The 26,539-nt window shown below is 36.0% G+C and overlaps 2 protein-coding genes across 2 annotated transcripts in view; both read right to left on the bottom strand.

Annotated features, from left to right (window-relative positions):
* LOC127839937 (zinc phosphodiesterase ELAC protein 2 homolog) overlaps positions 1–26,539 on the bottom strand; it is a 424,675-nt gene that overhangs the window by 72,891 nt on the left and 325,245 nt on the right. The gene's annotated exons all lie outside the window — the stretch shown is intronic.
* LOC127839118 (uncharacterized) lies at positions 9–1,841 on the bottom strand. Its single transcript, XM_052367320.1, has 2 exons — positions 1,610–1,841; positions 9–1,306 (listed from the first exon to the last, which is right to left on the bottom strand). Exons 1-2 carry the CDS (start codon positions 1,824–1,826, stop codon positions 84–86), a joined length of 1,440 nt encoding a protein of 479 aa, XP_052223280.1. The 5' UTR covers positions 1,827–1,841; the 3' UTR covers positions 9–83.

The following is a 26,539-nucleotide window of genomic DNA, read 5'->3' as shown; positions in this document are numbered from 1 at the left end:
CATGAAATGTTGTTTACTGAATACACTAACAGTGATTTTACAAAAACCATTACAATAACCTTTATACAGTTACTGTTCACTGTTCAATTAAAGTCAATAACAGAATCGCATAGATTCACAAGCCCACAACACACTGTGACCAGTTTATCAGTGACTGTTTTCCCGTTTGAGTCTTTGTTCATCAAGAAATTAATTGGCAAAGAGCCATTCAGTATTGTATACTTTTGTCGTACTGATCCGATGACACGTTCCACATGAATTCTTGAATGTGCCAGTTTTCGAGTGGCCTCTACATCAAGTGGTGACAACTGGTCTCGCCCTTTCGTAAATGCTGGAATTTTAACTTGCGCGCAAACAGATCCAACACTGTCGCTGACATCGAACCCTCGGTCAGCTAAAACAAGATCTCCTGGTAGCAATTTATCTAAAAATCCACTATGTTCTGTAATGTACTTGTCACTTACGCGCCCACCCCAGGCATCTGATATGTACGAAACAGTTCCCTGTGGTGTTATACCGATCAGAAATTTAATCGTATGATGGTGCTTGTAAGAAGACCACGTTTCGGCTCTAGCTCTCAGTCCAGTTGGTTTCTCGACATTTACTTCAAAACAGTCTATAATCACAGCACATTTCTTTCCAAAGTTCTTGCGAAATTCCATTGGCATCGTTTTCTGTAAAGTTTCACGTTCAGGCCATTTAATAAGTTTTTTCATACGTTTGTACATAACGGAAATAGTTGATGTCAGTAACCGCGAAATGGTTGACTGATTGGTCTCAAACTCGTAGGCAAGGAACATGTTTGATATGTTTAAGCGCAATTTCACTAGGGTAAGGGTCATCACCTTGAACTTGTTCATAATCAAACTTGTCGGGAAAAATGGTTCAAGAAATTGGTAGAGAATCACTAGGGTTGTATAAGTCTGTAGTCCTGTGAGGTGCTTGACCTTCTCATCATTGTCCCTAAAGTAGTCCATGGAAAACTTTGTTTCCAACGACATGACCCTTTCTTTCAAATCAGTGTTCTCTGTGCGTAACTGCTGCAACTCTGACTGCATAGCGTCCATAAGGTCTTTGTCGATGTCGGTTTGGAAATACATTCCAGTCTCCTCAGGTGACCCGTCATTCGCTATTTCTTCTTCGACCGCAACAGCAACCGATTCATCTATTTCAGACTTTCGCCTCTTTCGGTCTAACATTCTGTCATACCTATCTGAACCAGTTTCTGACGCATGCCGTTTCTTACCAAGTTTCAGCGTGGGGGCCCAGTCGGGTGACAGACTGTCATAGAGATACGACTTCTTTCCTGAAATATAAAAATACAAATTTAATAAATCATTTTCATATTAACAAAAACTCATTTTAATAATACGTTAGAAAATATATCTTACAGTAATGAAGTGTGTCTTAAAAAAAACAACAGGAAAACATCCCATGGACATGTTTCCTGCAGCCTTTGTGATGTTTTAATGACGTTTGAAGTCATAGGGCAAAATAAGTGGGTGGGGTAATCGAGCATTAAATGGTGGTAAATTCAGGCAAATTGCCGAGTTTTTGTGTATATATATGACAGATTTTATAGCAGCAAATGCAAAATAACGAAGCTTACCATTTACAAAGTGCGCAGAACAGACTCTGACATTCTGTAGATTCTTATTTTCGAAGTCCTGGCCGATATTTGCCAGCCATACTCGGCGCCGTTCATTGCTCAGTTTTTCACAGCCTTCACCCTGATTTGTGATTACTGCAGGCAAGCGGTAAAACTCTAGCTCTTTCTCACGATCTTTTCGATTTGTACAACCCAAAATAGAACATTTAACGACCATATTTGCTATTTTAAGATTCAAATTTGCTCAAGTGTATCGATGTCAATTTTTAGAACAGGGAAGCCCTTCAAAATGGCGGCGGTTCCGGTTGTGACGTCACATGCAATACCTCAATTTATTTTTTATTTTTTTATTTTTTTGGCAATTAATATTTGGCACAACTGCTAATTACACTGGTCGATAACCCTCCGAAACATGTGCAGCAGAATTAGATCTGGCCAGAGATAACACCTGGGTTTATTTATTTTCGCCAAGCAGGCTGTGGTCAGCCTGACAGGGGAGTATGCTTTATGACCACAGAACAGTTAACACTGATTAGTTCTGCTGATAAGCGATGGCAAAAATCTAGCCGTTCTGGGAGTAACTTCGTAGGACTGTATAGGTGAAATGGCGTCGCTACGACTTTTCGCCGGGAAAAAAGCCAACAATCATTCTACAACATTTCGTCACGTGGTTTTTTTCAAGGGCTCTGATTGGCGTAGATCTACGAGATATAGCACAAAACACGCGCCAGACTTAATATATTTGGAAAAGACGAAAACAATATTTGGAAAATTTTGGAGCTACGAGGTTTGAGAACGACAGCGACGATATGCCAGAAATCACTGCTGCTTTTAAATTTATTTTGAGCTTAAAAACAAAGATATTGTTAAAATGAATTACTTTTACAAGATGTTTTGCGAAAAAATAGGTCGAGTCGCAACAAAGGGTACAACAGCACAATTTGCCAAATAGCGTTAGTCTTACAAATGACAAGCTCAGTTTTAGTGGTTACTCAATACGCAATACGGTTATGCAACAAGGATAAGCGCACCTGATTCTCTCTTGATGACGCGTGTCTTTAACATAAACCTAATTGTCAATCACACAGTTTTATGAAGGGATATGAAAACGCTTAAATTTTCAGCGTTGTGATGTTATTTTCTCATCTATTTAAAAACGTTAACATGGTCCAATTGAAAATACATATTTACAGACGTAGGTTCATACTGAGAAAGGTTCAAGGACAGACAAGACAAAGAAACATATTCTTTCACAAGCGGCCAATATTAGATGACTTCTGCCATTGGGCCTAGCACCATCACTGTTAAATCATGAGGCTGTAATGAAGCCTGATTCTCTCCACTAGCAAACTTTTGGCTCATAGCCCTATTGCGCAGCCGTAAAATAAGCCAAATACAATGCAAAAACCACCCACATCTGCAGCGTTCGGACAACACATCACGGTGCGGCTTCACAGCGCTCACGGACAGCGGGCCGCCTCGATTTCTTTGAATGTTTAAAATGATCACTCTAATGGACGTTAGAGGCGATAGCATGGCGCACCCACAGCGTTGCTGAGGACTGCACGGCGCGCACATCGGCGTTCTGCTTTTTTGGACGCCATGGAAGTGCCGGTTACGGTGTTTCTTGGGTTTAATAAGTCACTACTTATAAATTTGTGGCACTTGACTGAAGAAACAAATCTTATTGGTTATAAGTGTATGCAGGGATCATATTTTTTTTCGGTTTTGTCGGTCCTAGACCGATTTGGGTCATGAAAGACCGATTGAAAATCCCAAACAGTCAGTCTGATTCTGTATGCTAAAATTCCAATGTCATGATATGGATTACACAGTGCACATGCTAACACACCCTATTTACATTCTTATCTCGATTAGGTGTGATAAGGCGGACTATGACCCCAAGCAGCGAAGATTCGTGCGGTTTTGTATTAGTCATGCGTGTATAACCCCGTGTCAATATCAATCGATAATTTCAATGGCTTTTACCTAGCACAGTAATTAATCCGTCCGTAATGTGTACTTGTCCACGATAAAATTGTTGACAGTTACTTGTGAGATTAAAACCTCGATGTTATCCACGTGGACATTGTGCATTTCATGCATGAAACAGTAAACTTTCATAAAAACAAAGAAGAAAATCGGATATTCTGCAATAATGATATGCGGACCTGAAAGCACGCTCTGTAAATATAAACAAATCATGCCGATACATTTTCCACCAGCGTAATAATCAGGCAATAAATGAATGAAAGTCGCGGATTTGATCGACAGAACAGCCGAAAGTTATTTTTATGGGCGGACATTCATATAAAATAGTACACAAGAAAAATAATATACAGTGTATGAATCTTTAGTCAAAAACGTGATAGAATCAAAATAATTCTTGTGCTTTATTGTTTGTTGTTGAATAACCACGACTGGAAGTTTAGACGCGTGATTTCAAATCACACAGAATGACAGATTGATAATATTGACAGCGATGAAAAGTCAGATAAAACAGCACACGAAACAACAATGAAATAGCAAATGATAGAACCAAATGAGAAAACTCGTTTAAAAAAATGCCTAAGGGAATTAAATTTCAACATTTATTATACCACCTTAATGAATGGCAAAGTCAATGTTTTATATTTTAACGTAATTTGTCATGATTTCGAATATACATTTTCGGACACTTTTTCCCCATTTAAATCCAGACTGATTGATGTTTCGGGAAAATATGATCCCTGAGTATATGAACCAAGTGGATTCATTTCTAACATGGCTAACTGTAACTCCGTATTTTCAAGTAGCCACATCAACGAAACATTTCAACGCCTTTATGGAGGTACTGTCAGCGCATTTTGCAATCGTTGCTTTAGTATTTAACGCAATAGCAACAGTCGCATTTTTATATTACCGGTAAATTGCGATTTTACACATTAAGACATTCCTTATTTCGTGTTTGCAGTGATGTAGTCAAACTTAAATTTGACATATTTAATGGGGAACATAAACTATGACTGCTCACTGCAGTAATGTAAAAAAATACTACATAGCGCTAATTATGAAATAGTGGATTTGAACTGGGTGGATTCTACGAAGAGTTATATCGCTGAAAATAACCCTACATTACATTTTTTCTCAATTCGTTTTCAATTTTTCCTTTGCATTGAACGTGTAATCACAAAACTAGTATACGGTTCACACCTAGAGAACTCTATTTTAAGGATGTTCGATCTTAGCAACTACGTCTAGAAACGCACTTTCGAAATTACATGTTGCAAGTTACTATATATGTGTAAATTAATTTTAGTGCGTAAACTTATGCAGTGGACCAGAAACAGCTTCCTGGTGCAAATAGTGTGCTGCTTAGAAATTGATCAAGAGCTTAAAAATGAACAGTATATTGATGAAAGTAACTATTTTTAATTTGTATTGCCAAACACCGGAGTCATACAAAGGGTACCACAGCTAAGGGTACTACAGCTTGGTCTGCCAAAAGCGACTTGAGGGTAAGATGTGCGCTTTATACATGTATGATAGTTACACTTAAATTTTCAATTTTAAACGTTACTAAATATGGTACTGCTATAAGGATTCTTTATGTGTAGAGCTAGTATGAAAAAAAGAGTTCCTGAGGCAAACTCGTAGAAATAATTTACAAGGTAATACAATCGAAACAATTATAAAACTGACTATGTTCGACAATTATCAGATAAGAATGAAAAATGTTATATTGAAGACTGTCTGTTTGTGCTTTGTGGAAGATGTTACAGCTTTAAAAGTGACATTACCTGCTCCGTAATAAACATTATAATTGTCGGATGAGTAATCATCGTTGTTTGAACATGTAGTATTGCTTCGTTACTACTGCGTTATATCTATGAATCACTTTTTGCTTAAATGCGACTATTTTAGTAACTTATAAAATGTAAGATTCCTTACTTATTTTGTGGAAAAGTCATTTAAAGAAAATACAACGACATCATTTAGTGTCGACAAACGCGTCAATCGAAATAATATCATTTGGATACTGACTGGAGAATATTATTTTTTAATTTGCACGCGTTCGGCGTTTAATATTTGCGTGCCGAAAAACGTATGTTATTCGCTTAATGAAAACCCGGCGACTGAATTTTCAACCGCTTAAAATGTGTAGCTAGCTGATTTTATTTTCTTATGATAAGTTTCATTCAAATGCGTTAACATAGTCTAAGAAATAACTTGAATCTTGGAAAAAAAACAAATATGTACAGGCAAAGGTTTCTACTGTGATTCAAATAGAGGTCCTCAAAACGTCTTCAAAACGTGTTTTTATACTAGTGTGTAAAATATGCAAATGAAGGTCCTCAGTTTGACTGCTTGTAACGAAAGTCCTCATAACGTATGCATTGAAGAAATATGTGCATAATATGCAAATGTTGGTCCTCTTTGTGTAGTCCTCAGAAGTATAGTCAAACAAGATATTTCATCGCTTTAGTTTTCTCCCCATTAGAGGGGGTGTAACACAGTTCTTGATAGCGCAATCCATAAACGGCATAAATATGGAAATAACACATTTTTGGCGAAGCGCTCTGCCCATGGGAAAGGGACGTCCTCATATTGATGTTTAACTCGGTCCTCACATGAGTTGTTGAACAAGTGTGTGTGTGTTGTGTGCGTGTGTGTGTGTGTGTGTGTGTGCGTGTGTTTATGTGTGTGTGGGGGTGTGTGTGTGTGCGTGCGTGCGTGTGTGTGCAGAAATTTGCCCGGTGTATTTCTCAGCAACTAATGACCGGAATTCAATGAAACTTTATGGGAAGCTTCACTACCAAGAGGAGATGTCTATATTATCAGCGGTTTCTGGTCTGATGATTTTTCACAGAGAAATGGCCCTTTGAAATGTTCCATTGTACATATAGTGCAATTCTTGTCCGAGCTATTTCTCAGCAACTAATGGCTGGAATTCAATAAAACTTTATGGGAAGCTTCACTACCAAGAGAAGATGTGCATATTATCAGCCGGTTCTGGTTGGATGATTTTTCACAGAGTGATGGCCCTTTGAAATTTCCCATTGTACATATAGTGCAATTCTTGTTGCAGCTCTTTCTCAGCAACTAATGGCGGGTATTCAATGAAACTTTATAGGAAGCTTCACTACCAACAGTGGATGTGCATATTATCAGCCGGTTATGGTCGGATGATTTTTCACAGAGTTATGGCCTTTTGAAATTTCCCATTGTACATATAGTGCAATTCTTGTCCGAACTATTTCTCAGCAACTTATTACAGGAATACAATGAAACTTAATTGGAATCTTCACTACCAACAGGAGATGTGCATATTATCAGCCGGTTATGGTCGGATGATTTTTAGCTCAGCTGTTTTTGAAGAAAACCTTAGGTATTGTCATAGCCCTCTCGTACTTCCGCGGCGTCGTCCTTTTTTGGTTTTTCATGTGTATCTCATCGACCTGAACATTTGGAGTGGTGAAAAGGTCAAGGTCAATGATGACCTTCAAGGTCAAAGGTCAAGAAAACAAAATCCAAGCACATTGGCCATAACTTTTGCATTATTGAAGATAGCAACTTTATATTTGGCATGCATGTGTATCTCATGGAGCTGCACATTTTGAGTGGTGAAAGGTCAAGGTCAAGGGCAATGATTACCTTCAAGGTCAAAGGTAAACAATAAATAATCCAAGCACCCTCAGTCGAGCGTTGGCACTGGCTATGCGGTGCTCTTGTTCACAGAGTTATGGCCCTTTTAAATTTTCTATAAACTGTACATATAGTGCAATTCTTGTCCGGGCTATTTCCCCCAACTACTGACTGGAATTCAATGAAGCTTTATTGGAAGCTTAACTGCATTGAGGAGATTGGCATGTTAGTAGTGGGTTCTGGTTAGATGATTTATTTAGAGAGTTATGGCCCATTTGAAATTTTCAAGTTGCTAAACCATCAATCGTATTATTTTGTCCAAAGTTATGCCCCTCAAGACGTTTCCTTTTATCTGAATATATAGTGCACTATTGTAACAAAAAAATCTTTGGGGAGCATCAACCGTCTCTGATGGTTTCTTGTTGTATGAAGTAAAAATTATCGAAATTCAGTTCATTGAATATATTTAAAAAAATTGGCATGTATCATATAACTATGGCTGCACAAATATCGTAGTTTATTATGCAGGGTCTTGCTAAATGTCATTGCCTTTGCCCATGTTATTTTACCCATGAAATTGTTGAGTGTTTTACTTCTAAAGCAGTTATGCTTAATAAATATATGTTTAGTAAACCAAAACTTAATACTTCACTGTTAACACTTCATACTTTTGCAGCAGCCTGTCATCAACATTGGTCGGTTAATACCAATGGTTGATCAAACACCTGTTTTGTATGCGGTGGATCTGGTGGGGATTCAAATCTGATTTCTGCATTTCTGTTTTATTTTCTATTCCACGCCGTTGCTGTGCAATATATCAATAACTGTATATCCAATATAGAGTAAAACTGTGAAACTGTTTATTTTCGTCAGCACAAAATCTTGTCATTTTTATATTTTTATTATAATGACGTATTATTATGATGTTGACATGGGACAGGCAACGGTCATGTGGTTCCCCGCTTTCAATTAATGATCATCACAACGCTTGAAAACAGTAAAATACAATTCAACCACTCAATGATGTGTCGCCTACGTCACAAAACAAGGTGCAATATTTGACTGGTTCTAAAAATCACACTTGGAGTTTGTTACGTCACTATCAAATACAGCCAGTTCGTCGGTTGGTATAATTTATTTCAAAGTTAAAAGAACTATAGAAGAAAAAATAAACATAAATTAGTCCCTTTTTTACATATTTTAAGTTTCGTGTTCTTTTTTAAAATGATTTGCATGTTGTTGTTTTTTGTCGGACACAAGGTCTGACAATTTCGGAAATATTTTTGGACCTCGTCAAATTTTATCGGATTTGTCCGAGGTCCAATGTCTTTCGCATGGGTTGTGTATAACCATTTTATCAACACACTATTATGTGAAGTTGGAACAAGAAATTAATATTTGAATAAACTGTGTATTTTTAACAATTCATTATATGCAGTTTTACCTGCTGTATTAATTGATGTTGCAAATTAGCAGTAAAATAGACACTTGCATATATAAATGCGTTATATTAATTGATTTGACTTCAAAACTGGATGTGTAATTGTATTTTGTGTATACCCTTATACAAAATAAAATTGTGTCCATGTGTGCAACTGTACGTTCAAGTCAGAAGTTATCATGCATGTTGGAATTAAGTTGCGTCAAATAATAACTATTGTGTCATGTGCAACCCATGTGTCCTGAGATTTAATGTTAAAGCCAAACTAACAGCAGGTCATAGGTAAAATATGCATGATGCAGCTTGTTTTTGGCTTTTCAATAAGTTAACAATAAACAAAATATGCCTCTGTGTCTATGTCATATATTGTATTTTTAACTGGAGTGGAGTCATTTAATGGATTGATATTTAAAAAAAATTAGGGAATTGAACTTCACTAGTATTGTTTTAATATTGATTCATGAAATGAGTGCGCTAAATCTAATTTAAGAAAACACGTGCACTGATTTGTTTTTGAATAATGTTAATTTGAGTACCCCATGGTATGTTAAGCATTGCGCAAAATTTAAGTCATCACGCAAGAGAGCGTGTTGTACACAACTGCCATTTCAGGTGCTGGCGTCTTCAGTTCGTGTTTAAACCAATTGTTTTGGTATATCCTACTCAGATGACATGCTTCAAAGATTTATTTGCTGATATGTAATTGAATATAATATTAGCAACAAACCTGTTGTTTATTAAGCAGATTTGGTGACATACAATGCTACATGTGCAGTATTAAATTGCAATAATGCTATGCCAAACGCTGGTGAAAAAAGCTGATTTTTATTATCAAGGTTTATATTGTGAACATGTAAATATATATGATGACAGCAGTTTTCCTCACCACTTTGGGAATGTTACCGGTCCCGGTCAAATTGGGAAAATTAGCGGCGTTTTTATCCAAATTGGGAAATGTATAAATTGTGATGAAAAACTTTTTTAAAACATGTACAAAAAATAATTTGCATATGACATTAAATTTATGAGTGATTTCCTGCGAAATCATGTTTTTATAACCATTATACAATGAGTTTATTAAACTTAACACTCTTTTTAACTAAAACGGTGCTTGAGAGTATGAACTGTCTATTCAGGACTCTAAGCCTCAGGTTCCATAGCAGTGCTTTCCACAGGCCATTTAACGGTCCCGCACCGGGGCGCTTGATTTTTAAAATCAGAGTCCGCGGGGTGTCTGAAAGTTTCTTATCAGTGTATTTTGGCAGTAACAGCAGCTAGCTTTTCTTTAGATCAATGCGATATCGACTTCGCCGAAAATTTCGAAAGCCGATTTACAATCCTTTGTCCCTTTGCCCAACTAAAGTGGAGCGTCGTTGTATTGGAAAATCAATATTGGCCAATGAGATCGCACGCTTTGTATGAGCAACAGCAGTCGTAGGCTGGCAATACCTGCAATTAAATCATGCAGATATCTCGTGACATACGTGTTATAGCCCCGTCACACCAGACTGGCGTCCCTACGGCCACCTAAGACTGTGTTTCTGGAAATTTCTGATTGTCGTAGTAAGGATGCCAATGACTTTTTCGGTAAGAATGGTGTTTTTCGCTTTCCCGTCACACCAGCGTCCTGGTTTTAGGCGTTTTGCGCGTACTCACTTAAAACGTCCCTCGCGACCTTACTGCGTTCTTACCGCGACCAAAGCCAACCATACGGCGTCCTTGGCGTTCTTACTGTGTTCTTATTGCGACCATGGCGTTTAAATGCATAATTTATTAATTAGATAAACGTTATCTGAATGGTAAGCGGGTGGTATCCGTAAAACTTGTTTATTATATATGTGTATTTTGGCTGCCATTTAAGCAGGTTTTTCCATAGTGCCACACAAGAGATGAACTGATAGCAAAACTTATATGCTTGAAGTTGGGCGATTCGGTTTTTTTTTCGAATGTGATGTCAAATGTTTTCTCCATTAGCGTATATCGATTCTCAACAATGCAGCGGGGAGTCCGTTGTGTCAACGTTATCGTGGGCCAAAATGAAATGATACCGTTCTGACTGAGGAGTAAATTAGGTCGGGAACCACATTCTGTACATAGATGGTGATGTCACTACGTTTTTACTGGTGTGGACACAATGATGGGAACCAGTCATGATAACATGAACTTATAGTCATGTATAAACGGCTAATACGCATTGAAATTGCACACAATGCGTAATCCGCATTTAGCCAGCGTTTTTTTACTCAACAAAATTTTAAGCCATGCGTATTTTCTTTTTTTTTCATGCGTATTACGCAAATACGCATCTTATCTGGACCTCTGGTGGGAGGTATATGTTGATTGACCCATCCGCCCATCTGTATAAGAAAAAAAAAAAACAACAAACAATTGGGATTTGTATGCTCCTCCAAAATTTTTTGGGGGGAGCACATAGTTGCCGCTTCGTCTGTCGGTCCGTCTGTCTGTGCGTCAGTGTGTGCGTGTGTCCATCCGTGCACAATTTTTGTCCGGGCTATTTCTCAGCAATTAATGACCGGAATTCAATGAAACTTTATGGGAAGCTTCACTACCAAGAGGAGATCAGTATATTATCAGCCGGTTCTGGTCAGATGACTTTTCACAGAGTTATAGCCCTTTGAAATTTTCCAGTAACTGCACATATATAATGCAAATCTTGTCCGGGCTATTTCTCAGCAACTAATGAACGGAATTCAATGAAACTTAATTGGAAGCTTCACTACCAAGAGGAGATGTGCATATTTTCAGCGGGTTCAAGTTAGATGATTTTTCACAGAGTTATGACCCTTTGAAATTTTCCATTAACTGTACATATAGTGCAATTCTAGTCCGGGCTATTTCTCAGCAACTAATGACGGGAATTCAATGAAACTTTATGGGAAGCTTCACTTTCAAAAGGAGATGTGCATATTATCAGCCAGTTCTTGTTGGATGATTTGTCACAGAGTTATGGTCCTTTGAAATTTTCCTTTAACTATACATATAGTGCAATTCTATTCCGGGCTACATTGAAGAGATGTGCATGTTATTAGTGGGTTCTGGTTAGATGATTTATTTAGAGAGTTATGGCCCTTTGAAATTTTCCATTAACTGTACATATAGTGCAATTCTTGTCGGGCTATTCCTCAGCAACTTAATTATGACTGGAATTCAAGGTATAGTGATAAGTTGTTCATTGTATCATTATTGATTCAAGGTCTAGTGATAAATTGTTCATTGTATCATTATTGATTTAAGGTCTAGTGATAAGTTGTTCATTGTACCATTATTGATTCAAGGTCTAGTGATAAGTTGTTCATTGTATCATTATTGATTCAAGGTCTAGTGATAAGTTGTTCATTGTATCATTATGTATTCAAGGTCTAGTGATAAGCTGTTCATTGTATCATTATTGATTCATGGTCAAGTGAAAAGTTGTTCATTGTATCATTATTGATTCAAGGTCTAGTGATAAGGTGTTCATTGCATTATTATTGATTCAAAGTCTAGTGATAAGTTGTTCATTGCATCGTTATTGATTCAAGGTCTAGTGATAAGTTGTTCATTTTATCATTATTGATTCAAGGTCTAGAGATACGTTGATCATTGCATCATTATTGATTCAAGGTTTAGTGATAAGTTGTTCATTGTATCATTATTGATTCAAGGTCTAGTGATAAGTTGTTCATTGTATCATTATTGATTCAAGGTCTAGTGATAAGTTGTTCATTGTATCATTATCGATTCAAGGTCTAGTGATAAGTTGTTCATTGTATCATTATTAATTAATTAATTAAATTAATGATAAAAACAGTGGTCGGGATCATACATTTCTGGAACTTAATTTGGTTTGTAATCAGATTTTAACATTTTTTATTTGCAGATATATATATAATCTGAACATATAATAGTAAATCAATTTTATATCAATGTATTTCGCTGAAGATACTGTACTTAAAACACTGCAACACTGTTAATTACGCATAAGGTTACGCATGCGCAATTAATTTCCTTCTATATTACATATAAAATAGTTGAAGTTCGATATCAATTTTTACCATGATCAAGCGCATAACCACTATATCATCATACATCATTGGAAAGATAAATGCATAATCTTTTGAAAAAAATGCATGTCATTAAATTCTATGCGTGCTAACTCAAAATATTTACCTTAGAATAGGCAAACCGGTTCAACACTGTTAATTACGCATAACCATATTTATTTACAACGCAATACATGTACATCATCGATATAGGAGGTTTTTGTGTGACGTCACAAGAGGGGTTTTCCGTTACTAAAAATAGATTGGCCGTCAACTTCACAATACTTACAATTTCACAAAACAAAACTATCAATATCCGTATTCTTTTTTTAAGTAAGACTTTAATAAATGATATTTCAAAAATAATAAAACATATAATAATTTGAATATTACTATAAGTGGTGTGGATGCGATAGTGTTATTTTTCATCGGCGATTGAAATTTAGTGTAAGGGGTACATTGAATTAGTTATAAAACAAAGCCCTAAAATAGCTCAATACATTTCAATCTTGAAATGTAGTTTTAATTTTATTTTACATTGAATGAATTTTCGTTTGGTTTGCATTGAATGAAAATATTAATAAATTTAAGCATTCAAATTGAAAAAAACACCTGCATATTTTGCAAATTGAAATGTCTTTGCATGTATATGCAGGCCCGTACCCAGGCCATGGGCCCAGGGGCCCCCCAGCTGGCTGTCGAACTATGATTTTTTTTTAATAATCGGCCCACTGCAATTTTTTCTCTCGTGCAAGGGTCCACAGTACACTTTCCCTCAAAACAAAAGAGCTGCTATGTTTTATTGTCCCTGATAAACAAGGGGATTAACGCTCGCCAATCGAGATAAGCCTCTAGGCAATGTTTTCTTATCGCCTTGTACACACATCCCCGATCAGTCCCCCATTGTGATCATGAATGCTTCATCTATCGATAGTTGATATAACATGCATTTTGATACGTGCAGCGAATGGAAGCAACTGCTACAGGAGTTCGTAGACTATGGTCTGATAATTGCCGACGCAAGTTATTTTCCTTCTTTAAGAAGGCCCTAAACGTATTTTTCCCTTCTAAAATTTAAAAAAAATTAAACATATTATTGGGAGTATTTAGGTTCCAATATATACTTTTTGCATTGAGAATAGGGCCCTGAATTTGAACCGGAACAAAAACACTGACAAAGGTATTAAACTTAGTATTTATAATTTTTGAAAGGAAATCACTGAAAAAGACTACGATGAGATATTTAACATGTTTGTTTAAAAGAAAAACAGATTCATAAATTTGCCGAGCAACAGATAAGAATTTGGCAGAATAAAAAATTCAGTATTTAATATAATTGAGTACCGAGAATTGAGTAATATCAACCTATTAATGGCTCCTTGGTTAAAAAAAATGAAAATTGAAACAACAAATCGATCTCATTATATAAGTTAACCTGATCCAGTGTAGAAAAATATTGTATAATTAAATTATCTCTTTCCTTGAATTTGTTTGAAAACAGTAAAATATGTAAAATTGATTATTTAAGACTTTCATTATTTCCCCCAAAAATTAGGCGTTTCGCGCATTTTTTTTCCTCAAAAATGGCCAGGTCTAACCCAAAAAATCAGATTAAAAAACCCTGTGACGTTATTGATTTGTGAAAAAAAAATGGTGGAAGCAATACGAGAGTTGATGTGGATAATCGTCAGTTTAAACCTGTAAGTTTCGTAAATCTAAAGCTTTTAATATTGTTATGACTTCACACCAATGTTTAAAGCTTAATACTTCCGAACTGTGCTGATTTACTTGTTATATTCCATTAATTCATATCACAAAATATGTTTTTTATAAGCATTAAAATTCACCTTGCAAAGTGCCAAATTATAAAAGTATATATATAGGGAGGGGGGGACCCCTCCCAAACCTTCCCCGGTTGGGCCCCCCCCCCCCCCCCCCAGTAAAAAAATTCCTGATATGTATATTGAAAACTCTTCTGTAGTGATACTGAGCGATACAAATCTAACATTTTATGATACCATAAATCTACACATTTAATTTATTTTACGCAAGTATTGTATATCCCTATGATGACCATGCAAACGCGATTGCTTGTTTTCATGATGATGTTTCGAACACTGCAGTAACGCACGATCTTTACACATTATATCCGATTTTACATTTGCAGGTACCTGTTAAATACGTTAATTGTGTAGTAGTAAACTTGTACAATATTTTAAATGTATAGTTATTAAACACTTTATTGTTGTGTTTACACTGGTTAATTTATATATACTTAATAATTCCTAGCTGTTCATTCATTTCGTACAAATGTCTATTTTTTTAAATATGTTCAAATATTTTATTAAAGCAAGTTTAAGCAACTGTTAAGTTTTTGACTTAATATGCCAAGAGATGACATGGAGGTATCATAAATTGTGTTTAATGACCAGACACATGTTGCTTATGCAGAGACCCCATACAGAGTCATACAAGCATAGGTCCCTGGGTTTATGACACACTGTTTTCTTAGTAATTGTCTGGACAGTATCCGATCATATCGAGATAGTCGGTTTGTGATAAACAAAGGGGCAACAGGCCCGTACCCAGGGGGTGGGCCCAGGGGCCCGGGCCCTCCCAGCTGGCTGTTGAGTTATGTTTTTTTTTTTTTAAATAATGGGCCTACTGCAAATTTTTCTCTCCTGAAACACAGTTCACTTTCACTCAATACAAAAGAGCAGACGTAGGATTGGCGCTAATTTACTCGCCGGTGGAGATAAGCCCTTAGGCAATGTTTTCTTATCTCGATCATTGTACCCACATCCCCGATCAGTCAATTACCCCTTGGGATCTTGAATGCTTGATTAAACAGGTCTTTTGATTGACCAAGGAAAGAGAAGCAGCGAATGGAAACAACTGACACAGGAGTTCGTAGGTCTGGACATTGCTGACGTTAATAATTTGTGAAAAACAAATAATGTTGGAAGCAATAAGGCGGTGATGTTGATAATCGTCTTTGTCTAAGTCCAAGGCCCATAACTTCTCAAAAATAAATGAACCGGAACGAAACTGACACTTCATCTGTAAGTCATGTAGCTAGACTCACACACCAAATATTGGGTCAATATCTTAAAGCTATTTGAAAAAAAAGCCGGAAAATGAAATGCCGGACGGATGGACAGACGGACGGACGGACAGTCCGACAGCTATATGCCATCCTAACGGGAGCATAAACATCAGCTCTACATTTGAAAGAGTTGCGTAAAAAAACTCCTGAAAACGGTTGTTATAGTTCGATTGGCCATTGTCGGCTCGGGTACTATTAAATGTACTACAAAACTCTGACTCTAGGATAGGCGCCCCCCCCCCCCCCGGAGAGGTGCCACTTCAAAGATTTTTCACTGGGCGGATATATGACCCCTAAATGTTGTTTATTTGACGGAGAACATCCCTCCTGCTAAAAATTAGGGGGCGAAGTAATGTCCTCTTGTCAGAATTGATGACCCGGATAAGTGCCCCCTAAATATTGTCTTCTCCTTAAAGTACACCCTGAGCAGCTAGATCCTGCAGGATTTTTCTATTCAGGTGGTGCCTTATAAACGAGGAAAATTGTGTGTGTGTGTGTTGTTTTTTTCCCTACGAGTTTTCGTATACTAAATCACAGTGTGTGTAAGTGTGCTCGTGTGTGTGGAGTTGTATATCCGACCATTCGTTAATATCCTTTTAAATGATACACATGTATGTGCTGTTTATTCTAACTGATCCATCGAGAAACTTGACCGAACGTACAAGTCATGCAGAAACTGCGTAATTGTTTGGTTCAGATGGACGCCCTGCAGTAATGCTATTATTATAATAGCTTAAGCGTTTATTCCATTTTGAAATGCTGTTGTAAAACTAAGACATATTTTAACAAACCCTTTGGATAAATACAAGTTAAACCCAATCACAATCGATTTTGTTAACAATTAATCCACCGATACTTTAATACCTAGGTCAAACAAATTACATTTCATAAGATCGGACCACTCTATTGAAGTCATACCATTAATACCAGTGTTATGACAACTCAACTATGTTAAATAATAGGATAAATACTTTTATTATAAGAACGGCAAAATGTGAAGAGATTTCTCGACGTATTGAAAAAGTTTTGATTGAGAATCTAAACATTTGCCGTCTGCGGCGTCTATTAAAAAAAGTTTGTAATCGTTATGGTCATGATTTTAATTAAATGAAACTAATTGAACATTGGAATATAACATGTGAAAATGCTTATTCAGTCCCGGTAAACTATTACTATCAATTCCTAACTTTGGGCTCAACTGAAAACGCATATATTTGATGCTTTTCTGCTACAACAACGCGCGAAAATAGCGTGAACATGTGCAATGTCAAGTAATCGTGTCATGTCCATACACTATTTTTTTTTGCACAAAAATGGAATCAACAGTTCGCGAACGGTAACTTACTAATGACTCATAATTTTTTTGTATGTCACTTGTTATGTGATTAACCAATAAAGGTTTGTTTCTCAGAGCGCGATTCACATACCAGTATTACTTCATCCCTCATCTGAAGCAAAATACAAAATAACATAAGAAAAATACATAGATTAAGTATGATGAAAATAAGGTGATGACAAAAGTTAACAAAGAATATAATGATTAGTAGCATACTTCAATTGATAATGACATTGCTCATTCATCAAATATTGCGATAAGGATAGAAGTAAACACATGAAGTATCCATTTAACATTGATATTTATTACAATCCATCAAATCCTACGATAGAAATTATTGTACATAAATAGATTTATTTGTTTCTAAATTATTTCGTTAACAATTTGGACTGTTCATTCGTTCGTCCGTCGACTCGACTAGGACCACTCAAGTCATCTTTGGGTCTGGGACTGGCTTTGTCTGTGTTTGCGCAAATGGCTGCTGAGGCTGATCCTGGCACGGAATATTCTTGTACAAAGGGGAGGAGTGGGACGTCTCCAGTTGGGCTTGCAACACGGGCATTTCGGGCTTGCCTCTTCTCTGCCGCAGTTGTTCTGTTCGCCTCATACGTCTTGGCGCCATTGCACATGGAAGTGCACCAGGTGGTGCGATAAATTGCGAATTGTTCTTACGGTAAGTGTCTGGGTTGATTGCAAACTGGAACAGACGAAAGTCCCAATGGGGGCACTTATCCGCCATTTAAATTATTGTGAGGGGGCAGATATCCGCCTACTAAATTCTGACATGGGGCACTTATCCGCCCCTCCAGATTTGCTTGGAGGGCACCTCTCTGCCCTCTTAAATTTAGGGGGCACCTCTCCGGGGAGCACCTCTCCGAGAGGGCGCCTCTCCGGATACCAAAAATCTGCTCAATATCTGAAAGCGTTGCTTAAAGAACCTTCGGAAAACGGTTATTATAGAGAAAATTCCAAACAAATGTCGGAGTTGTAGACGATTGTGATGGTTAATCTGTGTTGATGAAGGTGAAAGTGAAAATGTGTAGTAGATGATAAACATTTTATTACGAATTTATTATGAAAGTTTAGAGGAAATTTGAATTCAAAGAGAAAATAATATTATGGTTATATGTCAGTCATACATTAATATACATTTCTTAATAAAGTTGTTTGATTTTTAAAGTTTGCTTTCCTTCTTCATCAAACATCACACATTTCTGAAATACAAAGCTTTAAACATCGGTGTGAATTTCACACCAATCTGTAAAGCTCTAGACTTCAAAAAGTTGATGATTTACATGTTATATTCCATAAACTTATATCACGAAATAAGTTTTTTAAAGCATAAACATTCACCTTAAAAAGTGCCAAATTAAGAAAAACTTGAAATTCGGAAGGGGAGGCCCTTCCCGCACCCTCACCGCTTGGGCCCCCCCAGTCAAAATATTCTGCCTACGGCCCTGGGGCAATTAAACACTGGGTTAAAAATGCTGAAACAAAGAGTGTCAAAATTGGTGAGAACAATTAAATCAATAAAAACATTTACATTTATCAAGAGGATTTAGTTAATCTGTAACAAGGTAAGTTTTTACAGACAAATAGGTTCAAATCAGTTTCTATATGTTGATAATATAAAATCAATCAATTTGTTGTTTGTTTTTGTCCTTATTTGTGTTCGTTCATTGGATTCAATTTAATCTGAAAGAGTTTCAATTTCTGAGTATTTTTTGTTCTTCAAAAGGGTCACGAATATGATTGTAACCGTATCACGATGCGGTTCATAAAATGCAAACAATAGCAGAATTGCCGCAGTTTTGACGGGCAAAATTTGAGCATGCGCAAACGTGACGTCATAATCGGAATCCCCAAAACCTCATATAGACCAGTTGACGAGTGACGTCACGCGCACCTGCAAATATTAGACTCCGCCCACTGGTTGGCAAAAAGAGGTGAAATTCATATAAGCGCATATAGAGAAGGTTGAAATAATAATCGTTTTTATTGATAATCATGCACTATATCAAATATAATTTTACTTACTATGTCTGAATAAAACATAAGCGTGCAAGGAAATGCATTTTTGGAACGATTATATCGTTGTTATTATTTGTTTTTATTATAAACGAACTCTGGAGTGGAACACAATATACGAGCGCGGTATGCGGTCACCATAAAAATCTCTACTTGGCACATCTTCGCGACCATTTTTTAGATAAAAAGTTCTATGATATTGAAATTCTTTCAGAATAAATCAAATTTAATGAACAAACAAAAATAAGGATGCAAACAAACGGCAAATAGATCGACTATATGTACGCAACATATAGTAACTGATTTGAACATTTATGCCTGTAAAAACTTGCCTTGTTACACATTAAATAAATTCTCTTGATAAATGTAATTGTTTTTATTTAATTATTCACACCAATTTTGACACTCTTTGTTTCAGCGTTTTTAACCTGGTGTTTTATTGCACCTTTGTTCATCATAAAGCGATTCTTTCTTTATGATCGGATACTGTCCAAACAATTACAAAGAACACATGGTGTGATAAATCCAGAGACCTATTCTTGGGCCAATGCATAAACCACATGTGGCATACAAGTGTCTGGTCATTAAACACAATTTATGATACCTCCATGTCATCTCTTGGCATATTGAGCGATCATCTAAGCAAAATTGTAAAGCCAAAATACGAAACAGTTGCTTTAATAAAATATTTTAACATATTAAAAAAAATGAAGATATTTGTCCGAAATGGATTAACAGAAATTAGTTTATGTATATATTAGACTGTTTATTCATAATAAAAGAGTGTTTTTAACTATAAATTAAAAATATTGTGCAATTTCATTGCTACACAATTAACGTATTTAACGAGTACCGGCAAATGTAAACTCGGCTATTACCTGTTAAGATTGTACGTTTCTGTAGTGTACGAAATGACATAATGAAAACAAGCAAACAACAAAAGGGTAAAAAATACTTGCGTAAAATAAATTAATATATAGATTTATTTATCATAAAATGCTAGGTTGTTATCACTCCTTATCACCAGTAAAGAGAGTGCACGCAAAAACAGTTTAATTTGCTTAATATGCAGTTCTTGTTTTTCATATATATGCTAAACTTTATGATATTGTCATTCGATGGAAACGTAACGGTAATTCATTCCAAGGAAAATAAAATTACTACAATTTTTATAAATTGTAATGTATTCCGCTTTTAGGGCTTCGTTTTATAATTGATAAATGCCCCTCTTGCACTTTCGCTCGCTTATGAACAATAACAATATCTACACCACTTATAATTATAATCAAATTAATGTATGTGTTATTATCTTTGAAATACAATTTACCAAAATCTTACAATCACAAAGAAAGGAAAGAATATTTATTGTTTTGTTTTGTTGGATTGCCAGTTTTTAGTCTTCCGACCACGTTTACTCTGATGTAATAATATTATTAATTCTTATTTTTATACAGAGGAAATCATATTTATGAAAATACATTTATTGGTACTAAATATTATACTTTTGCACTATTATTTAAGAGTTTTAATGTTTTTTACTCGGATTTTTGTATCGTTTTATTGACTAAACAAACGACATGTATACATGTTTTACGTTACTGTAACCAGTGTTTTTTGCAAACCAGTCAGTGCGCATGCGAGGAAAATCCCGAATGTAAACAATAACATTCAACTGGTCTATATTTGAACGTTTACGTTCAACGTCCGAAAAAAAGTCCGAAAATAACCGCAAATTGTAAAAACGCTATGTTCTTCGCATAATTAGGTTGAATTCAAAGAACCATACGTAAATTATTAGTTTTCATCGATCTGACGTTTTTCACGGCGACTGATCTGAACAATCTCACGAGGGTACTGTGAGAATCATCAGACATCCGGTTTATCTGACGATTTTCACGGTCTGACAAAACTCACGGTACACCGGTTTGTTTTGGTCACAATATACTAAATGTTTTTCACATATAATTCAATGTAACAGCGACAACTTTTAGCGAAAATAAATGCATCATTTTGCACATAGAGACCCCCATAACCATACCTTTGCCTAAAGGGCATTCTAAGCTGAATCGATTTAAGCAATAAAAAAGATATGTCATGTTGAAAACCAAAAAAGAGTTTGACCCAAATCAAAATCGACTGTTTTTGCACCTTCTTATTTTCGGCCGTTTTCTAGTGGATTGTAACCAGTTTCAGTGCCAGTTTTTTACTTAAATCTCTAACTTTATCATATTTCAGGGATTAAGTAGTGAACACCAATGCTTACCCCATCAATATCACCAAACGATTAAACCAAAACAACAGTCTTAAGAGTAAAACATGCTTTCGAGTAAAATATGTTTTTTTTTTATAGAGTATAGCCCTTCATGACTTTATTATTTAGTATATTGTAACCTATAAGACAACGTTTACTGTTGAAATCGCCAAAAATAGGCACGTGTTGATGATAATTAACCTATTTTCAATGTGCATGCCAAATTTTAGATCGATCCTTCACGTAGAAATGCTTATAAATGCATTTATAATAACGCATGATAAGCCATCTGGCTTTCGCTGTCAGTGCTTTGATTTATAAAGGGCGTTCAAGAGCAAAAACCTTAACCTAAATAATACAAATCAGTCAAAATATCGGAATTTTTCCACATGCTATGCCGAAGAAGACATAAACGTTAATAAAAACGTGTTTATAGCTTCATCCAGCACGGATTGGTGCGCTATGAGATGCTAAAGACGAGTTTCTAAACGTTGTTTTTTTTACCGAAAAAGCTGTTTTTTCTTCAAAATTCGATATGCTCGTTCAATTCGTGAAACAAAACGCACTTTTTTCGTGAAAAATACAAAAACTCATAATATCCCACACACAAAATGGTGATTTTATGTAAATACTGCTCCTTTGTGACGCGGCCTGATTTGCGTTTACTTCACAATATGTTTTTCCTATATAATTTAATGTAACAGCGACAATTTTAAGCGAAAATAAATTCAACATTTTGCACATAGAGACCCCCATAACACACCTTTTCCTAAAGGGCATTCTAAGCTGAATCGGTTTAAGCAATAAAAAAGATATGTCATGTGCAAACCAAAAAAGAGTTTGACCAAATCAAAATCGACTGTTTTTGCACCTTCTTATTTTCGGCCGTTTTCTAGTGGATTGTTACCAGTTTCAGTGCCAGTTTTTACTTAAATCTCTAACTTTATCATATTTCAGGGATAAAGTAGTGAACACCTATGCTTACCCCATCAATATCACCAAACGATTAAACCAGAACAACAGTCTCAAGAGTAAAACATGCTTTCGAGTAAAATATGATGTGTTTTTTAAAAGAGTATAGCGCATGACTATATTATTTAGTATATTGTAACCTACACAATGATACGGCTTATGTATAATAAAGTTCAGTTAGGAGTGAAATGTGGCGAATAGTGGGACAGTTATATGAATACAGGACTTAACGCTTGCATTAATACGCGTGCATATCTGATGAAAAATACACGGACACAGAGATATGGTGTCGACGCGTGAATATAGTATGGAATTAAAAGAACTTCTGCCAGGCGGGATTTCCGAAGAAAATGACACGGGGCAAAATTTAGAAACGGTACATACAACGTAAGTATCATTATAGTGTGTATATTTCGGCGAAAGAATGGACGGATACATTTTATTAATCAAAGTAAAGCTACTTCAATTAATGACGTTATATATACATTTCAGTCAAAACTTTTTAAACATCATGAACAATAGACGTTCAAGTTAAGGCATGTGTGTGCGTTTGTGTGTATATGTTTTTATCAATGCAATCATGCCTTTGTACATTCAGATGAACACAAATGTCCTTTTATAATCATATTGAGCAATATCTATTCATTGAACGCGATACCAGACCGTTACATTATTATAATGGTTATTTTATACTCGGTATATTGAGTGATATACTGATGCTTAAAGGGATCTTTTCACGCTTTGGTAAATTGACAAAATTGAAAAAAGTTGTTTCAGATTCGCAAATTTTCGTTTTAGTTATGATATTTGTGAGGAAACAGTAATACTGAACATTTACCATGCTCTAATGTAGCCATTATATACATCTTATGACGATTATAAAACCTAAAAATTATAAAGCGTTGCAACGCGAAACGATTGAATAATTTGGAGAGTTCTGTTTTTGTCGTTAAATTTTGTATAACTACGAAGATTGCTTATATGGTATAAAATATGTCAGATATATGTACACGGCGGAATAGCTCAGTAGGTTAAAGCGTTTTTACTTCAGGACTCTGGCAGGACTCCAGGGGTCCCTGGTTCGAAACCTGCTCCGGGCGATGTTCTTTTCCTTTTTAAAATTTTATTCTTGATTTTTTTACTGGAGTTTTTACGATCCAATGTTTACATTTATCAATATAAAGCATTTAATGAATAAGTTAAAAAATGCCAAAATCTGTGAAAAGGCCCCTTTAAAGTGTACCAAAATAACGCGAGTGCATTGATACGTGTGTAGTTGCCATATACTGTTTTGCGATAAATATGCACTAAGAGTAATGTAATGTATTATAAAAACAGTACAAACAATCAACAATTTAAAAATTATTTTGGCAATTTCGAATAAAATATTTGAAGTTGCAGTTTTGAACTTTAAACAATGACTCAAACGAAGTCTTGGTCAGTACGTCGATGCGTCCGTATCTCAGTTCTTCAGGTTAATAAAAATCCAAACAAAGAAACAAACACACACAACGTCTAGTTCTAACGCCTTATGTGGATTAGGAAATTCGATATATTGACATATATTTACAGGAAGTTTTAATCGTAGATTTAAAGCACTCGCCATACTTATTATTGTGTATGACAAATGGCATATATTCGTTATTATAGATTTTATTCTTGTTTATTTTGACAGCGAAAAAAATTAAATTAAATGACAATATAATTTAGAACATGTAGAATAACACACACAAACACACATGTAAGATCACCTGGACACGAAGATTTCAAGCTGCGCAATTGTAATAACCCTATGTACGACGTTCGTCTTTGTGCGGTGTGCGGGGGGGGGGGGGGGGGCGTCGTCGTCAACCTTTAGCACGTTACCACTCTAGAGGCCACAATTCTTAATGAATTTGGACGATATCTAGACCGCGGTCGAATCTGTGTTACGTGCGTCTAACAACTAGACCACCTTGTTAAATTTCCCCAAAAAACTTATTACCACTATATGGGAAACAACTTTGACTCAATCTTAAAGAAACTTGGTTAGAATGATTATCTCTTGACTATATACATATAATAAATTAAGCTTATGTACCAAGTGGGGCAACTCTTTATATTGATTATATGATTCGTTGTTGTTATCTCCCTTTGAATGCAATATGCTTTTCTTGGTAGATAAGTTTACTTGTGTGTATCATTTTAGCTCATCTATTTTTTGAAAAAAAAGAGCTTTTGTCATCACCTTGGCGTCGGCGTCGGCGTCCGGTTAAGTTTTGCGTATAGGTCCACTTTTCTCAGAAAGTATCAATGCTATTGCATTCAAACTTGGTACACTTACTTACTATCATGAGGGGACTGGGCAGGCAAAGTTAGATAACTCTGGCGTGCATTTTGACTGAATTATGTGCCCTTTTTATACTTAGAAAATTGAAAATTTTGGTTAAGTTTTGCGTTTAGGTCCACTTTTTTCAGAAAGTATCAATACTATTGCATTCAAACTTGGTACACTTACTTACTATCATGAGGGGCCTGGGCAGGCAAAGTTAGATAACTTTGGCGTGCATTTTGACAGAATAATGTGCCATTTTTATACTTAGAAAATTAAAAATTTTGGTTAAGTTTTGTGTTTAGGTCCATTTTATTCCTTAAGTATCAAAGCTATTGCTTTCATACTTGCAACACTTACTAACTATGATAAGGGGACTGTGCAGGCAAAGTAATGTAACTCTGACTGGCATTTTGACAGAATTATGTGCCCTTTTTATACTTAGAAAATTGAAAATTTGGTTATGTTTTGTGTTTAGATCCACTTTATTCCTACAGTATCAAAGCTATTGCTTTCATACTTGCAACACTTATTAACTATCGTTAGGGGACTGTGCAGGCAAAGTTATGTAACTCTGACTGGCATTTGGACGGAATTATGGGCCCTTTATACTTAGAAAATTGAAAGTTTGGTTAAGTTTTGTGTTTTGGTCCACTTTACCCCTAAAGTATCATAGATATTGCTTTCATACTTGGAAAACTCGCAAACTATCATAAGGGTACAGTAAAAGGACAAGTTGCATAACTCTGGATGTCATTTTTACGGAATTATGGCCCTTTTTTGACTTAGTAACTTTGAATATATGGTTAAATTTTGTGTTTCGATCCACTTTACTTCTTAAGTATCAAGGCTATTGCTTTCAAACTTCAAATACTTTCATGCTATCATGAGGTTACTGTACCTGGCAAGTTTAATTTTACCTTGACCTTGGAATGACCTTGACTCTCAAGGTCAAATTATTAAATTTTGCTAAAATTGCCATAACTTCTTTATTTATGATTAGATTTGATTGATACTTTGACAAAACTACTCTTACCTGTCATACCACAATAGACTCCACCCAAACCATCGCCCGTGCTCCCCCTTCCCCCCCGAATCTCCCCTCCTATTTTTTTTTTAAGATCATCTCACAAATGACCACCACACCCTCACACTATACCCCCCGCACCCCAATTTTATTTTTTTTAACGGTTAAAAAACAAAACTATTTATTTTGATCATTTTATGTTTGAAATACCGTCCAACCATCGCACCCAAGAATCCCCACCCCCACCCCCCCCTCCCCACACCCGAATCCCCCCCTAATTTTTTTTTTAAGATCATCTCACAAATTACCACCACACCCTCACACTATACCCCCCCCCCCCACCTCACCCCCCCCCCCCATTTTTTTTTTGAAATGGTTAAAAAACACAAATATTTATTTTTATTATTTTATGTTTGAAATACCGTCCAACCTTCGCACCCAAGAATCCCCACCCCCACCCCCACCCCCCCCCCCCGATTTTTTTCCCTTTTTTCGCATTTTTGGAAGATAATGTAATAAATGTCCACACCCCCACACAATGCACCCCTCTTCACTCCACCCCTCCCTCCTTTGTGATTGAAAATGAGAGTCCCTTCACCTTTAAAAAGAAAATAGATGAGCGGTCTGCACCCGCAAGGCGGTGCTCTTGTTATTTGATTGTTATTCGAGGTAATATTAATTGTATGCCTCTTTCGAAGAAGCGGACACATTGCACTCACTCAGACTGAGCGGATGCGCAGGCTTGTCTGGAGCTACTCCTTGCGAAAATGACATATGACTTTGTCTAATA

The sequence above is a fragment of the Dreissena polymorpha genome, chromosome 7, assembly GCF_020536995.1.
Source record: "Dreissena polymorpha isolate Duluth1 chromosome 7, UMN_Dpol_1.0, whole genome shotgun sequence".
Classification (NCBI taxonomy): Eukaryota; Metazoa; Mollusca; class Bivalvia; order Myida; family Dreissenidae; genus Dreissena; species Dreissena polymorpha.
Note: the sequence above shows the minus strand (reverse complement) of the source record. Positions and strands in the feature narration are given on the sequence as shown.